Source organism: Podarcis gaigeae (assembly GCF_964106915.1).
Source record: "Podarcis gaigeae genome assembly, chromosome: 6".
NCBI classification, from domain to species: domain Eukaryota; kingdom Metazoa; phylum Chordata; class Lepidosauria; order Squamata; family Lacertidae; genus Podarcis; species Podarcis gaigeae.
In genome coordinates, this window is record NC_139682.1 from 98025723 (window position 1) to 98044197 (window position 18475).

The 18475-nt window shown below is 43.9% G+C and overlaps 2 protein-coding genes across 2 annotated transcripts in view; one reads left to right on the top strand and one right to left on the bottom strand.

The window, feature by feature from the left end:
* Window positions 1-18475, top strand: part of LOC310846864 (uncharacterized protein C1orf21) — a 199777-nt gene that overhangs the window by 12481 nt on the left and 168821 nt on the right. The gene's annotated exons all lie outside the window — the stretch shown is intronic.
* Window positions 5474-7441, bottom strand: LOC310846872 (uncharacterized protein). Its single transcript, XM_083744061.1, has 3 exons — window positions 6572-7441; window positions 6041-6234; window positions 5474-5585 (listed from the first exon to the last, which is right to left on the bottom strand). Exons 1-3 carry the CDS (start codon window positions 6610-6612, stop codon window positions 5491-5493), a joined length of 330 nt encoding a protein of 109 aa, XP_083600187.1. The 5' UTR covers window positions 6613-7441; the 3' UTR covers window positions 5474-5490.

Here is an 18475-nt window from a genome sequence, read left to right on the forward strand (position 1 = left end):
ACAGAATTAAATGTGGTTAAAAAAGTAAAATACCTAGGGGTGTATCTGACCTCCAAAAATTTGAATCTGTTTAAGGACAACTACGAGAAATGTTGGTCAGAAATCAAAAGAGATTTGGAAACATGGTCAAGATTGAAACTTTCCTTGTTGGGCCGAATAGCAGCTATAAAGATGAATGTATTGCCAAAAATGTTATTTTTGTTTCAGACCCTACAGATCGTGGACAAGGTGGAATGCTTTGGAAGGTGGCAGAAGGATATCTCTAAGTTTGTTTGGCAGGGCAAAAAGCCCCGAATAAAGTTTAAGATATTAACTGATGCGAAAGAAAGAGGGGGATTTGCCCTGCCAGACTTGAGGTTATATTATGAATCCGCAGCCTTCTGCTGGTTGAAAGATTGGATCTTACTGGAAAACACTGATGTCCTAGATCTGGAAGGGTTTGACAATGCCTTTGGGTGGCATGCATATTTGTGGTATGACAAGGTTAAAGCGCACAAACTGTTTAAAAACCACATTGTCAGGAGAGCAATTTTAATGGTCTGGACAAAATATAAAGACTTATTGGAGAGTAAGACTCCGAGGTGGCTCTCACCGGTGGAGGCCAAGGCACGTAAGAGACCTAATATGGAAGCCAATTGGCCTAAATATGAGGAAATTATTGAAAAGATTGGAGACAATTGGAGGTTGCAGAGCTTGGAAAAACTAAAAAACAAGGTGCGAGATTGGTTGCATTATGCACAAATTCAAGAGGTCTTTAAAGTAGACAAGAAGGTTGGATTCCAGGTGGAAAAATCGAAACTAGAGACAGAATTGTTAGAACCAAAAAGTAAACTACTTTCGAGAATGTATAACCTGCTGCTTAAATGGAATACTCAGGATGAGACAGTCAAATCCGCCATGATAAAGTGGGCGCAGGATTTGGGGCATAACATTATGTTTGAAGACTGGGAAAAGTTATGGAACACCGGAATGAAATTTATGGCATGTAGTGCCTTGAAGGAAAACATTATGAAAATGATATACCGGTGGTACATGACCCCAGTCAAGCTTGCTAAGATATATCACCTGTCTGATAATAAATGCTGGAAATGTAAAGAGGCGGAAGGGACATTTTTTCACCTCTGGTGGACCTGCCCGAAAGTGAAGGCCTTTTGGGAAATGATTCATAATGAACTAAAAAAGGTACGTAGATTTACCTTACCTAAGAAACCAGAGGCCTTCCTCCTGGGCATGGTGGACCAGAGAGTGCTTAAGAAGGACAGAACCTTTTTTATGTATGCTACTACAGCAGCAAGGATCCTGATTGCAAAACATTGGAAGACACAAGATTTACCCACACTGGAGGAATGGCACACACAGTTGATGGACTACATGGAACTGGCCGAAATGACTGGCAGAATCCGAGACTTGGGAGAAGAAACAATTGAGGAGGACTGGAAAAAATTTAAAGACTATTTGGAAAAATATTATAAGTTGTATGAATGTTAAAAAACGCACCTTTTAGGAAATTCTAGCTTCAGTAATGTTAAATTAAAGAAATGGAAATTAAGGTACAAGAAGTCAGAGATAGAATAATGAAACAACTTTATTGTGTTAAAATGAAAACGTACATGATTTGGGTCATAATATATTTGAAATTGGGTAACATGATAAAATGGAAGATACAATAAGTATTGAAACAAGTTAACAAATTGCAGACGTTATGCATCACAGAGAACGCAGGGTTGGGAGGACGTGGGGAAGTCCAACAGATTTGGAAAAAAGAGTAAGAAAAATTTGTAACTTTCCTTTTCTACTTCTATAATATGCTTTTTATTCTTTTTTCTGTATTTCATAAAACTAATAAAAAATATTATTTTTTAAAAAAAATGAAGGTCAGAACCCCCTTACTGGGCTTGCCGAAGGCAGGCTAGGGCAGTAGCATGAAGTATCAGAGGCGAATTTTTCCTGGTGGCAGATGACAGAACCCCGAGACTGATGTAAAATACAAGAATTTTATTACGACTATACAAACAACAAACACAAAGCATGTGGGTGTTCTCTTTCTGCAGGCAGTTGCAAACTGCAACTTTTTCTCTCTTTATACACATCACCACCTATGCCTAATTAGCCTGGAAAACCGCACCTAGAACTCATAGAAAACATCCTTAAAGTTATCTGCACCCTTTTCCTGTTCCGTCTTCCATGATACCTAACATGAAGACGTCTTGCAATCAAATGCTGCTTTGCTGTAGGGAACAAGGAAGCACAAACCCTGGCCAAGTGCCAAGACCCTTGAAATATGCACCCCTCAACATACATTGGGGTGGCCTATCACTATACTGTTCCAAAATGTGTGTATGGGATAGGTTCACTTTTAAATGAACAAACAGAATGCAATTTCTCCCCTACCACCCCAAACTCTTTCTTGTCTTCACACTTGCATACTTCCTTCCATATAGGAACAACAACACCAGAAGGGAAGGAGGCAAACTATATACTCCTGCAGTTTGACCTTGCCTCTTGGACAATCAGTCAGTGGCGTTGTGATTTGGGAGTAATTACCTATGAATTTACAATACAAATTAGCAAATCCTAAAAACCTCTGTAGATCTTTCTTAGTTTTAGGTGCCTCCCATTCCACCACTGCCTGAACTTTACTGGTGTCCATGTGCACCCCTTTGTGGGAAATGCAATATCCCAGGAACTCCACCTTTTGTCTGTGGAACTCTTACACTTCTCTAACTTCACATATAACCTGTTGGTCCTCAATCTCTCTAACACCTGCGTGACATGTTTTACGTGTTCCTCCATACTTTCACTATATATTAAGAGGTCATCTAAATAAGAGACACAGAACTGATCCAGTATACCTGCTAAGACGTGATTGATGAAGGTTTGAAATACCCCTGAGCCATTTTGCAAGCCAAAAGACATTACCAAGAATTCAAATGCACCATATTAATAAAAAAACTGGTTTTCCACTCATCCCCTTCTCTGACCCTTATCAGATTATATGCTCCTCGTAGATCAAGCTTGGTAAAGACTTTGGCTGACCTTACTCTCTCTAAGAGGTCCTCTATACGTGGCAGTGGGCACACGCGAGGCTTCATTTGGCTGTTAAGGATTCTGAAGTCACATACTAATCTCGGTGCCCCTTCCTCCCCTTTCTTTTTGACAAAAAAGACGGGAGCACCCCCAGAGGCCGTGGACTCTCTAATAAAACCTCTCTGCAAATTCTTTTGCAGGAACTCCCTCAATGCTGCAGATTCTACTTCCAACATGGCATATATCTTGCTTGGTGGCAACTGTGCCCCAGGGACTAGATCTATCTTGCAATCATAGGGCCTATGTGGTGGAAGTTTATCTGCTTCTTTTTCACAAAAAACATCCCGATAAGCAATATATTGTGACGGAATCTCACTTTCATTCCCCATCAACTTCCCTTCCACCTCTGTTCCCATTACTTCCACCGAGATTTTTCCATTTTGCCCCAAACAATGTGTCATACAATAGATTGAAACAAAAACCAAAGACCTTTGATGCCAGGCAATCACCGGATTATGACGATTGAGCCAACTCATGCCCAGCACCATCGGGTGCCCAGCTAGTTTGGTCACATGAAATGCCCTGGTCTCTGAGTGATGACCCATAGCCATTCTCATTGGTGGAGTCTCATAAATCACTTCTCCTGACAGTAGCGGTCTGCCGTCGATTGTTTTCACTCGCAGTGGGAAATTCAAAGGTAACAAAGCGATTTTGCGTTCCTGTACCAATTTCTGGTCTATGAAATCTGCTGACGCTCCTGAGTCTAACAGCGCCTCTACCTGGACCCTGTGTCCATTGGGTAGTTGTAGTTGCACCTTCACCATTAGTCCTGGGATAGGTGGTTCCGCGTGAGAGCCTTCTATTGTTCCTCCACCCAGCTGCAAGCTCCCATTTCCAGCCAGGGACATTCGTTTCCCTGATGCAGTTCCTTCGGGCAACTGTCTTCTCCCATGTCTGCTCCAGATAGAGGCTCCCATCCTTTACGATTGCGACATTGTCGTGCTAGATGCCCTGGTTTTCCGCAGACGAAGCAACGCCTCATGTCTCTTCCTCTCCCTGCATTTCCTCTTACCATGGAAGAGGTAGTAACTGGGAGGGGTCTGGCTGCCCCTAATTCCATGGGCTCTGGCCGCTCTCGTCCTGGCACGTTGCCCATTCTGCTTTCTGTACTTTCGATATTGTTTTCCCGCCATCGCGGTCTCCATTGTTCCTTCTTTTCACTAGCCCTCCGTTCCACGCGTAGGCTCAATTGCAGGCACGTTCGGACCAGAGAGTCCAAGGAACTAGGTTCTGGCATTTGGGCCAATTGGTCTAAAATCTCATTATTCAGTCCTTCCCTAAAAAGGGCTGCAACTGTTGGGGAATTCAGATCCCATTTTAATTTCTGCACCAGCAAACTAAAGTTGGACCAATAAACTCCCACAGTGTCTTTTCCTTGTCTCATTCTCAACAGCTGCCTAGCTGTGGTTGTTTCATGCGCAGGGTCTAAGAAAATCGCGTCTAGATACTGCAGAAAAATTTGTAGATTTCCTAGGGCGGCATCCCTCCGAGATATTAGGGGTATAACACAGTCCTTAGTCCTCCCTTCCAAGAAATTAATCACATAAGCAACCTTCTCTTGCTCCAATTGAAATTCTTTATCCTTTATTATGTAAGAAATTTCTGTCTTGAAAGCCATGTATTCCGAGCTTTCCCCCTTGAAGCTACGTGGACGTACAGTAAATGTTTTACTCACTCTATCTCCCCACGTCGCTTGCAGCATGGTTCTATGTTCTCCCAATGCTGCTGATAGTACGTCAACTTGACTTTTCAACTGCAAGTTCTGTTGCCATAAGACCTGTAATGTTAGCTGGAGCGCTGGGGTTTCTCCTTGCCCAACTGGCGCCTCAGCTCCCTCCATTTTGGCTTCTCCTTCTTACTTATAGTGAAGAGGCGCAGAGCAGAAGGTATTCTGTCAGGCCTGGTCGTTGTCCTCTTCAGATCACCACACAAACACTTCTTGTTCTTTTATAACTTTTTATTGCGTATTAACAAAACAATCTTATAAACGGTTCTTAAATATCATTCCTCAGAGTCACTTCTTTCAGATCCCTTCTGAGCTCTGCTTCTCCGTGACCAGCCACCCTCAAAATGGCGAAGGCGCCCTTCCCTTCGCTTTCCCGCCCTTTTTCCTACCCTCCTGGCTAGAGCTGGCCTGTATCTCCCCTCCTGAACCCTGGCCTTTCCTGGGAACAGCCGGTCCCTCCCTCTTGTTCCTCCTGTTCTCTTCTCTTAGCTTCACTGCTCTCCCTCCCCCCTTGGGGAATGCTTTCTCCCTCGGAGAAACTGGAAACGTCTAACTCTTCCCTGACACAAAGCACCTCCAAGGATAAAAGCCTGATCAAGGAATCGCATGTTTGTAATAGGACCTTTATTAGAATTGAACAAAAATGTCAAAGTCATGAAGTAGTGTAAAATAATTACCTATTTATTTAGATATTTGGTTTTGTGGGGAAAGGGAACTGGGCCTTGGGGTGGGGTAGCTGTGCTGGAGCTGCTGGCCTCACTGCTGTCACTGCCTGGAATAGAAAAGAAAAAATATTCTTATTTTTTCATTTATTATTCATGCATTATCACATTGATAACCCATCTTTCCTGTAAGGGTCTTAAGGTGGCTTATGCTATTCTCCCCTCCTCATCCCATCCTCACAACAGATCTGTGAGGCAGGTTAGGCCAAGAGGCAGTAAGTGCCCGAGATTGCTCATTAAATTCCATGGGGGGATTTGAACCCTGGTCCCCCAGTCCTAGTCCAGCAGTCTAGCTTGGGTTGCCAACCCTTTTGAACCGATAGGCACACCTGCAAACTTGAGAGACTGCAGTGGGCACTACACCATAATGAAAAGCACAGAGGTAAACAGAAATTGTTCTCTCCTTCAAAACAGATGTCCCTGAACCCTTCTTGAATCCTTCCTCCCCCGAGAGCCAGATTCTCTCTGGCCTCACAGTTCCTCATGAAAACAGGTCATCTCTCACCTTGCAAATCACGGTGGGTGGCAACCATCCCCTGGTCGATGGGATGAACATAGATGACTCTTAATTTCACTGGTATTACCTTCTCATCCTTCATAACCATCACTTCCTCTGCCTCTCTCTCCTTCTTGTAGACCAGGGGATGGATTTTGAGGGTGTGACAACAGGAGGCCAGAAGCCTGCGCAGCTTCTGAAACCTAAGGAAGAACAGGGAGACGGTCATAAAATGGAGTCTAGTTACATCCTTCATACTCTCTATCTCTGCACTGAATTTGGGGCACCTGGCAGCTGAATTTGCTGTCAGAACTCTAATGGAGGGGGGCATCTCGTCAAAAGACCTTCCAATACTGGGAGATGCTCTTCTTGTGATGATGCCAACAAGGGAGAACCAAGCCATTTCCCTCAAAGCATCTGTGGTGGTCCTGAGGACAATCTTTAAAAATTAATCTAACCATGACATAGTTCCCCATGTTTCTAAATCTTGAGGGATGGTGAAAGAAGCAGAATGCAGAAAGAATTAGAAATCCTACTTACACTTGAGACGAAGAGAGTCTCTTCATTCCCTCACAGAACATCTTGAGTTTCTCACTTGCTCTGCTCTGCTCTCCCTCACTTGCTGTCCTCAAATGGTTGCTCTTCCCAAAGTGCTCAGCCAAGTCACTCAGCAGGGGGACGTGTCACAATGGAGGACATGACACCATTACTTTACCTACCTGGCTTAACAATGGGCATTGTTCCCCTTAATATTCATTTTTCAAATATATCTGTCAGTGGGTTAGGTGGTTTTATTCCATTTATTTAGAAAATATCTAGACAAACAGCTTTCTTTAGGCTGCAAGAAAGTGAAATAATCTGAGTTTGTGGGTGCCAGACTCCCCTGTCCAATTCATTTCAGACTCAACTGAGTTTCTGGTTGCCAGGCACCGAACCCTGGATTCAGCAAATGTTAAAATATATGCCAGGCCAGTTTTGTGATGAGAAATCACCTGGAGTGATAGGAGAACAAAAGGTGACGAGCCATTAGGAAAGCCGAAAAGAGGGGGATCCGGGTTCCTCCCTCAACTCACTTAGAAGACCAAGGTACAATTTGAAGGAGAGTTTTAGGGTTGGCCATGGTGTGACCTGGGGGGGGGGGGGACAGGGTTGCAGGCTGCTAAAGACAAGAAAGCTGGGGAAAGGGCCAGAACACGATAGTAGATTTTTGTCTGGGCTAAGAAAGAGTGCAATGCTTCGAACCCTTCCATCACATGCTCAGGTTGTATATATGTGTTAATAAATCATATTTCAAAGACACCACAGTCTCAGCTGTGCCTCATTTCCAAAAGGAAACACATCCCCTGAGTAAGGACCTGGAACCCCCGGAATCTCACAGCACTCAGAGATGGGGCTGGTGTGCAACAGTACATTCGTTTTATTTATGCTTAATTTTCCTACAAAGTACATAAAAATCTGAGTGTTACATCTGACAATGTTCTGCTAACAGGTAACCCATTAAAATCGAAGGATCTAAGAAACTCATGTCCATTAATTTCAATAGGATTACCCTGAAGTAGCTGCTCCTGGTTTCAAATTTTGCCCCGGGATGTGAACGGAAATCGCGCGCCAGAGGTGCACGTACAGCAGGAGGCCCCATTAGCGAAAGTGCGCCTTAGGATAAGAAAGGTTTCAGCTTAAAAACCGACCTCCAGAATGAATTAAGTTCGGAACCAGAGGTACCACTGTAGAAATAAACACCCTATGACCCACTTGGCAAGAATCATGGGTTTGCTAGGAGTAGTAATGCATGTTTACAAGTTACTCAGTGATCCATACTATGCCGATTTTCTCCACAGCCACACTTTACCAAATTGTTCACAAGTGGCCAAACACAGTAATTGAATTATGGAGGTCATCTCAAAAGGTCACAGCTTAAAAGCTTTATTCCTACTTAGGCTGTACTAAACATAAACAATTAGAGCTATGCCAAGCTGTTGGGTCTATCAACATCCTTGCTAAAAGACTTGTTGAAGGCTAAAACAAATTACCTACGTACATAATTGCCACCTTGCCAACAAGTGTGGAGTTCTTGTATATCCCACTGCAGGGAGAAACAGCTGCAATTCTGAATTCACTGAGTTTCACCTCTGAGCAAAATATGATCAAAATGAAAGGAGCCACAACCCAGGACTTTTGGTGTGAGCTCTGTGACACATCACTCCAACACTGGAGTCAGAAAGAAAAAAAAATCAAACTGCTTGAGCTCTACCAGGAAGCAAACTCTTTAAAAACGCAGGCATTCTAGGCCAAATGGGAGGCTTCAATTAATGTAACACTTTATCTAGTGAAAGATTTATCTGTTAGGCAGCACTCAGTCCCCTTGAAAGATTCCAATTATTTATTTAAAGCCACCACCAAAATCCTTTTGCAGCCACAACCTCACAATGCAATTATCTATCACAGCATTTTGAGGCTAGAAAACCAACATGGCCCATTCAGTGGCCAACAATCTTAGCACAGTTGAAACAAAACATCCCAGGGAAGAAGAAATACTAATGAAAAAAGCTGTGATGCCTCATCATTTCGTTCGTTCGTTCGTTTGTTCGTTCATTCATTACCTCATATTGGTCAGATATATATCACGACACCCTCTGGAAAACATAGAACAGAAGAATCTTTATTAGGCAGTTTCCATCTATGTCTAGATAAAAAAGGTAAAAGGACCCCTGAATGGTTAAGTCCAGTCAAAGGTGACTATGGGGTTGCAGCGCTTATCTCACTTTCAGGCCGAGGGAGACAGCGTTTGTCCAAAGACAGCTTTCCAGCTCATGTGGCCAGCAGGACCAAACAGCTTCTGGCACATTGGGACACCATGTTGGAAACCAGAGCGCACGGAAATGCCGTTTACCTTCCCACCGCAGCGGTACCTATTTATCTAGTTGCACAGGCGTGCTTTCAAACTGCTAGGTTGGGCCCTGTATACCATACCTTCCAACATGTCAAGGTGAAAAACTGGAACACATGTCCAGTGCCGGGGCAACTCCCAGAAAGATGTGCCTTTTCAGGGTCATGTTGGCACCAAAAAATGGGGAGGATCACAGACCCCCCAAACCCCTTTTTCTGGGGCAAGTTAATGATGCCCAAAATGGGTGCTGTGCTCTCACATGAAAAAACAGGATGCCCTGATGTAAATGGGACAATTGAGGGTTTTGGTATAGTGACACCCTGGGCTCCATTTCTTGGGTATGCTGGTGAGTGAGAAAGAGATTGTCTATGCTTGTGGAGAGTTGCTTTCTGTCTCATAAAGGCTAGTTTTTGTGATATACAAATGACATGAGAAAACTTGGTATACTTGTTTGTACAACATTATTCTTGTTTATAAAACCCAATAAAAAAAACAGTTCTAATTCAAATCTCAGTTATGTATATCCAAATCCATTTTTCTTTTTATCGTTTTTAAACATTTCGTTAATTTGACAATAATGCAACCAATCATTCATGAAACCTTTAACTTCCGCATAAGGTTTTAATTTCCATTGGTTATCCATCTCCTTCACTATTTGTTCATAGGTGGCCCAATTTTACCAATTCCTGGCCCACCTTGCTGCGAGAAAAGGCTTGGTACCAACTGGGAGAAGTACAGCCAGTCAACTGGACAGGCCTATGGTTTATACTGGGGTGTCAGATAAACTCTGACCAATTAATGGTGCCATGTTTCAAAACTCATGCTTAATTCTCTGTGGTTAGCTAAGGGTGCTGGGAAATGAGGGGAAAACTACAGTTCCCAAGATTCTTAGGGGGAAGTTATGCCCCATGTACTTTAACTGTGTGCTGGGTGTGGATCTGCCCTCCCACATCTAACACCTCTTTGGCTTTTCAGTCCATTCAGCTGATGTGGTGAGAAAAACAGAGGTTACCAGTCTTCCATTCACAATGACACTTTTCCACTAAAGATTCAGTCAAAGCCACAAATTAGTTACACATTCCTTTCAGGGGAGGGAGGGGGAGAGATAAGGTGTCATGTTGAGATTCATGTTGCCAAACACAAAATCCCCTCTGCATACATAGCAGGAAACCCAGCTAGCAAATTACATTGCAGAAAAAGCCAAGGGTGTGCCATTATTTTGGGAAGAGGAGAGGGGAGAAGTAGATAAATATCACCTCCTTTTCTTAGTCCTCTACACAGACACACACAGACACACCACAAAAAGAAGACTGTCTTAATTCCTCTGAGAGCTTTACTCCTCCATCCCACCCTGGAATGAATGACAGTTCTTCATTTGTAGGAAAAATTAAAGGATACACCTGGGGATACCAGTTACATGGGCATAGGAGCCAACTTCCAGGGGCCAAGGGGTATTCACCCCCCATTAAAATTTTGAGGGAGCCGCCCCCCAGGTGATGGGCATTGTCATTAAAATGGTGTGCATGTGCCATGTCATTTGATTGATTATGCAGGGTGGGGCTTACCTGCCCCCCCCCATATTTTATTCACATTGGCACCCTGAACATGGGGGCTAAATCTGTCCATTGCCACTAATAAAGGCTTTCCTCCCTGGCTAATAGCAGCTTGTGGGTGAGCGGTGTCACTGGCTCGCTCTGTGGGAGAAAGGGTGGCTCTGGCTCTGCAGCCCCCCCCCCCCCAATAGCAACTGCTTACATTTTGTGCTACCATGCAATGGATCTCCTCTTTCGTTTGAAAATGGGGATAAGAGCAAGTTTTGCAGCTGTTCATGGGGAATTCCTAGGTTCTGTTCTGTTGGTTGGTTTTATTTGGCTATCAGTGAACAACCATTCAATCAGGCTGCAGAGCAGAAGAGAGAAGGGAACAAGCAAGTCTATTCCATCAGCTCTGCAGAGAAAACAACAGCCGTTGACTTTTCTTTGACAGTCACCTAATGGCAGCAGTTATATCAAGCCACCTGAACCATTTCCATTCCAGCTGGTCATTACAACAGCTGCAGCTTTAAGAAGTGCTGCATGAGGTCGTCCTTTGCCTCCTCCCTCCCCATGCCCTTTTCCTTCCACCTCTGGTCCTCACCTGCATTCAGTCTCAGCAGAGGCTCCTAGAGCTGTCAGCACGTGACAGTGGCCACAGCCTGGGAAACAGCTTTGACTGGCTGGCTAAGCCAGGTGAGGGTAGCCAAGGGGTCTCACACCCTCAGCGAGTTAGGGCTTTCCCCTGCATGCGAAGGCAGGCTAATGTGGATTGAGCGGATGAGACCAATAGTAGGTCCAACAGTCCAAGAAGGCAGTTTCTGCATGCAGATGGGGCTCAACCTGAGAAGGCAGCCCATCTAGGAGAAGGAAAACTCTGATCCTAAACTTCTGCTGCCTTGCAGCTATACTCATTCATGAGAAAGGCTTTGGGAGTAAACCCTGAGGAACAATCTGTACCTTCTGCCTTGTACGATGTCTTTAGGAGAAGAAAAAGCTAAGGGGTAAACCCAACCCAAATCTGGAGTGAAGTCCCTAAGATGGTTGGGTGGCGTCTTCTACGTCTCCTTCCAGCAACTCTTGCAGCCCAGCTGGTGCCAAAGATATTGCTCTGCTTTCCTTTGGACCACATCAGCGAGGCCAAGAGAGTGGTCTTGTCGTCTGGACAGCCCAGGATCTCCAGACACACTGCCCAGGCTTGTGCCTCAGGGAGGTCACTTCAGTGCTGCTAATACAGCCAAAACAATGTGGGAGGCAGCAGTTACAAGCTACCAGTCTCTGCAGCCACAGCAGGCGCTCTGATTCTCCAGCAGCTTGACCTCACCTCTGGAGGCACACTCAATTGTCTCTTGAGATAGATGGAGGCCAACAAAAGAGCCCCTTCTGATATGCTCTGAACATGTGGACAATGGAGAGTGAGACCTCCAGGCACACTGCCCAGGCTTGCGCCCCAGCGAGGTCACTTTGGTGCTGCAAGAGCAGTGGCTTGACTTCACCCCTGGAGGTGCATGCTATGTCTCTCAAGACAGAGAGAGGCCAAGAAAAATCAGTGCCTTTTAGATTGTAGGCATGGGGCAGAGACTGCCATCCTACTGATGTTTGCAAGCCACTCTGGGAGTCTTTTCAGTTAAAGACGGGGTGGAATGCATTTCATGACAACCAAAAGTAAATAAAGTTATTGAATTGGACTCACAGTGGTTTAAATTCCAATGCCATCTTGGCATAACTTTGTTCTGCTCTCCCAGCATAAGTGATACATCTTGGATAATACGCCTCACATGCAATGTCAGTACTGTATCTAGCTTGATTATAATCCTGTATCCCTCCACCCTGCAAAGAATGGATCAGAAAAATATTGTTGTTCAGTCTTACAGTAAAGCAACTGCTGCTGTTATCAATTCTCTTAATAACATGTCGAAAATGAAAATTAAAGGCTTCTCCATTTCTGCCTTCCCACCTGGATTTTATTTCAAAGGCAAGCTGCTGCTTATTAAAGCTCAGGGAAGTCACAATCCTTGAAATGAAAATCGTTTAGAGGATTGTGGGTTCTGGGCTAGTCTCACTTTCCACCATCCACACGTTCAGAGCATATCGGAAGAGGCTCTATGTGTGTAGCAATAGGCGAGAAACTGAGCTATGGAGCAGCTCTAAGGGCATCCATGGAGAGCACCTTGAAGAAAGTTGGGGGGAAATGGATAAGTAAATGCATACAGAGCAGCATAGCAAACAGTTTTCAATGAGAAATATGTATTGAACCCTGCTTGATAATTTAATATGCTCAGTAAGTCTACAATTGATATAACAACTAATTTTACAGCAGTACAAATTTAGGAAAATATTTTTTTCCATCACAAAAAGGGAACTTTGGCCCCCCTCACCATAAAGTTCACAGCTTGTCAAAAGACTGTCCATGATCCAGCCTGTCTCCTGCTTCCCCATCTCTCTGTTTTAGAAAGCAGGCAGCTCAGGCACACATCCTGCTATGTTACATCATCTGCCGTTTCGAGATCTGATCTGGCATTTGGCAGTCATCTCAAAATAACTACCTGGTCAGCCAGTCCAGGGTTCTGTGGCTATTTATATGCTATGACAATTTACATCACCATGTTTATTCTATCAGTGTACCAAAAGTTAAGGAAACAGCTTGCGGTAATGAAGTGCCAGCTTCCTTTATTTGTACATTCAATGTGCCACTTCTAAGGACCAGTTCACACGTTAATTTCTGATCAGGATTGCAAAAGTCATGAAAAATGCAATGGGGAGAAGAGCTGCATGTTGAATACCTTTCAATACACATAATTGTTGTGGGAGTTGGACTAGATGACCCCTGGGGTCCCTTCCAACTCTACAATTCTATGATTTTATGATTCTATGATTTCTGAAGAGCAACGGGCATGGCTGGATTAAGACTTTTAGAGACCTTAAGCACCAAAAAGATTAGGGTGTCTCCTATAAACAATTCAAAATAGAAAAAATACTAAACTATATTGCAAGAAGATCAAACCTCTCCATTCTGAAGGAAATCAGCCCTGAGTGCTCACTGGAAGGACAGATCGTGAAGCTGAGGCTCCAGTACTTTGGCCACCTCATGAGAAGAGGAGACTCCCTGGAAAAGACCCTGATGTTGGGAAAGATGGAGGGCACAAGGAGAAGGGGACGACAGAGGACGAGATGGTGGGACAGTGTTCTCAAAGCTACCAGCATGAGTTTGACCAAACTGCGGGAGGCAGTGGAAGACAGGAGTGCCTGGCGTGCTCTGGTCCAGGGGGTCACGAAGAGTCGGACACAACTAAACGACTAAACAACAACAAACTTAAAAAAATATTTTTTTGAAATGACACAAAACTTGCATGTATGCTGAAATTAAAATAGCTTTTTTCTATATTTCCCAATTGCTACATTCTGGATAAATTCTGGATCAGCTGACTCTAGAACGCATGTCCACTTCCATACACAATAGAGAAAGTGAATCACGTCTATCCAGATACATTGTATTTTTTTGATGCGGTTTATTTATTGCTTATGACTTTTGTAATTATGTAAATCTTGTTATGCTCTAAGCCGCCTTGAGCATGGTTTCTTTAACTGTGAAAAGGCGGCATACAAATAAAAAATGATGATTATGATGATTGTTCTCTGAGTCATTTTTTAAATCATCCTTTTCAGCTGAGAAAAAGAGCATTCTGTGGAGCAGTTAGTCATCATCAATATTAGAAAAATACAAGATGCGATCCAAGGGTGCCAACTCCTGGATGCCCAACCCTTTTGGGGCCCCCAATATTTGGGGGGTGCAGGCCCCCCAATGTTAACAAAAAACCCAGGAGGCAAGCATGGAGCTGAGTGCAACACAGCTTCCCTCCTCCTGCCGCAGAGGGGAAGGAGGCAGAAAGCGCCTCTGCTCCCTGGCTCCTCTGATGTGCTGACGCAAAGCCAGGATGTTGCACATGCAATGCCATGGACAACGTTGCCCCCCCCCCTCGCCGCCGCCATCTTCCTCACACGTTGGTGCCTCTGGTGGAATCTCTGCATTTGGAAATACTGTATTCTGTCTTCCATTGCTGGGTCATGAAGATTGATGTGACTGAATTTCACTTTCCTCATTTCATTAAGCTTTGCACACATATAACAGTGGAACTGCTCCACAGAGAGTCATGTTCATGTCAACTGAGCCAACTAGCTTTTGGGAACCTTGTGGATACTGTTCATCAGATGTCCATATCATTTAGAAAATAAAATCTACTTGATACTTGTTTGTACACTTCACCTCTCCTCTTCGCATTAGTTGAAGTTCATTAATTAGAGCCTAGCAAATAGATGCACAAGACTTGTTCCTAAAATTCAATGCTGTTTCTTGGTGAGCTTAGCTTGGGTTGGGAAAACACTGTAAAACTTCATTCAGCATTGTCAACGTGGATAGACTCTCTAGTTCTTTCATCTTGTTTGCAATATTTTTTGCCTTCTGTGATTCATCTTCAGCTGTACTTTCTAAGTTATCCACATTCTTTGAGTAGTGCTCCAGAACTGCACTTGTTGCCACTGCATGCCCCTCCCAGTGAATACTGGAAACAGATTTCAACACCCGATCATTCATTGCCCAAATAGGCTTTTAAGGCTTGAGCCAGAGAGATGTCTAAAGTAACTGACTGGCTGAGGGAACCATCAACAGCAATGGGGCCAACAAGACTGAGAGAATGTGCAGAATATGGGAGGACACCAGCTGGTTTTGCTGGAGATAAGGAATAAAAAGAGAACAGAGATGAGGGGGAAGGGTGTCTGGTGTTTTTTTTTTAATGTCATATTCTCTCTCTCTTTTATTATAAAAAAGATATTACTTTGTAGTAGTTGCTGCCCTTGCTTTGCTGGTGCCTTCTTATTTCTACTGTTAGAACTAATCCTGTTCCATTTTGCTGTGAAACGAGTCACACTTCAGGGTATAATATCTGTAATGAAGTGAAACAATGTTGTGGCCCTTCATTTCAGTGAGCATCTAGGGATGCAGCCTGCTTGCTCTGTGCTACTTCTTCACCCTTTGAAAACACAACTTTCTAAATGCTCGGACGAGATCATACATCACCATGCCAAACGCATGTACTTCGGGGGGAAATCCCCAAAATGTTGATAGTTCCTTCTTAGTCCTGCAAGAAGACCAGCAGCCACATGGTACACATGGTTTGGCTGGAAATCTGCATTGCAAAAATTCAAAGAAGTCCAGATTTTGAAAAATAGCTGCGTTTCAGTTTGTGTATTGTTCCAGGAACTGCAAAGTAGAAAAATTCATATTAAAATCCGAAATGAACCAAACACAATATCTCTCCCCCCCCCCCCCGCATCCTTAGTTGAGGGAAGCAAAGCCCCTGAAAATTTGTTTTGAAAAGTATCACATCCCATATTGTGCTAATTTCCTCTTCTGATGTAGACTTCCATGGAAGCAAGAGGCCATTGTCCTTGGTAACGTTTATCAGCAACTTAACAGGAAAGAACATACGGTATATACAGGGAGAGTCCTTTAAAAGGGGCCACGTGGATACAGAGTACACATGTTCCACGGGGCCTCTTTTAAAAGACTCACCATTAAAATGTTGGCAGAAGTATGATTTCAAAACACTGGGCTGAGTAGGCTAGGAAATTATGTTCGTGAAATATCTCTCCATCATCTTGCAGACAGTTTTCTTTATATTAAGGACTAAGAATCTGCTGTACCGCCACTCTGGCATGTGAAAGTTGAAGGCATCAGAAAGGAGGTTGGGGGTGGGGTGGGCTGGGGGTGGCAGGGCAGGAAACCAAAATTTCCAGCATTTCGGAAATCTCAGGGAAAAGCAGTGAAACCAGGAAGTGAGTCAGAGACTCTTCTAGAAGCCAGTCCTTGGCACGTTTTCAAAATATCTAATTTGGCACTGTTAACTTGCATGTGAACTATAATTTGTTTCACCTATAATGGGATCTACTCAGCCAATTTGCGATTGTGGTGTCTATTTGGAACCCTAGTGGGAGCTTTGAGTGTTCCAGAGCGGGGATTCTCCCTCTGATATGTTTTGATTAGGGTTGCTAATCAACTGCCTGTGGCTTTATATCCTGTGAAATAGTGTTCAAACAGGTAAACAGGATCTGGGTTTGAAAAGCTGTTCAACTACAGGGGCAGCCCCCAGTGTTGTTTTCAAGCCACCTGTGGTTCCCTGTGGTTCTGCACATTGCCTGTCAGATTCGTACAGGCTCTCCTCCCTGTGACCCTCTTTCCAGGATCTGCCCTTATGCTGATGTTGACTTTTCATGCTCTGCTCCTCCCAGTTTGCGTTGGTTTTGATTTCTTCTGGGTGTTCCTTCCAAGCCCTTGCCCTATTTAGGGGATCAGCTGTAATGGCGCTGTGCAGCATGGAAGGTCCAGAGGGAGGAATTCAGTCTTCATTGTCAAAGGTACACTTACAAGACAGGGAAAGGCTTTCAGCTACCTGTTCTTCACGCTCTGGTCCTGCAGCTTCTGCTGCCTCTGACTCTTGTCTCCTGGTTGTTACAGGCTCCCCCAGATCACGGATCCCTTCTTCCAAGTCAGTCTCCACCCCCCTTCTCCTTATGCCCACTCCTCAGTGCCTAGCCCCCACTTCTCAATGTCCAGCCAGACACCAATATTCCCCCCCCTTTTCTTAAAATGTCAGTACATTTAATTTTGATGCTTGTTGCATATAACCCTGGGATTCAGTAGCAGCTTTGGAGTGTGTGCTGAGGGTAAGTGAAATCTCTGACAAAGTCAGAAACCTATTTATTTCCTCAAGCCTGCCTGGGGCCACCCCAGTGAGAACACTCAGATTCTGCTCAGGAGGCCAAAAGCCTAGACTTTAAGCCGGAAACCCAAATTCACAGCTCCACACCGCCCACATCAACCCAAGGCCCTTCACATTCATATTTGGGGCTTTTTTTGTTAATGTTTACTGTTTTGCACTGTTTGACATGCACATTTGACAGCATTTGATAGCCTGTGACAATTGATATTTGACACCTGCCAGAAGCAAAACAATTAAGAGATGTCAGGAAACGCATAGCAAAGCCATTAGAGATGAATCCTGCGGTAAAATCTCACATACAGAATTCAGATGGTAAATGTCACATTTGACCTCCAGTTACTTTAGTCAATTTTGAATAAGTACAGCCATCCATTTTTCTTCAATCCATGGCTGTACCTGATTTCAAGATGGGTGTTTTCTAACCGAGGCTTCATGCTGCTGCCAGGAGGTCATGGCTGCATCATGCACACATGCTTTATAGTATCCGTTTACTAGGACACTGCATTCTGCAGTCATTCAGAATGCGATTTCTCTTTACTAATGGAATGCCCTTATAGTCTAGCAAAATATGTTTTGTCCACTGCACCCTCTACTTCTTCTGAACCCTCACCACCCATAAAGAAAAGCTGTGAGTGTCCATCTAGGTTTGTAAAAAATTGAGAAAGCAACAACACTTCTTGGCTGGGGTGAAAAGCACGCCACAATGACAATATCTAGACCTTTTCTGTAATGCCTCAGGCATCTTGGGTCAGTGGAAAAACCCAACAAGTATGGTTCACGCATCTCACTGAACTCTTCTAGGCTGTAAATAGAAATGGAAACACTATGCAGGGCCCAAAGGAATTTCAGACAGAGATGGACTCCTTCCCAAAGTAGCACTGAGTTAAGGGGGAATTGAGGATAGCAGCAAACTACTACCATACTGCTGTTTTATGAGAGCTTTTTGTGCTGCCTGGTCTACATTCAAAAGTCTTCTGATATTTTTTGGAATATAAAAAAGATATGACTTTGTGAAGCGCCAAGAGATCCATGTCACTAGAAAGAACTCTGTAAGATGCTATAGTTCATTTATTGCTAGAAATTTCTCTTTGCAGCACTCTTTCCTGGACTGTAAGTGCTCAAGGTACAGTTTATTCTAAAAACAGTCTCAAAGCCTCGCCAACCTTGTCCATCATCTGCCAACTAGCTAAGCTGTCCTGTGCTTTATTGTCAGCCCCTATTTTTTATTTCAAATTAGTACAGACCCATG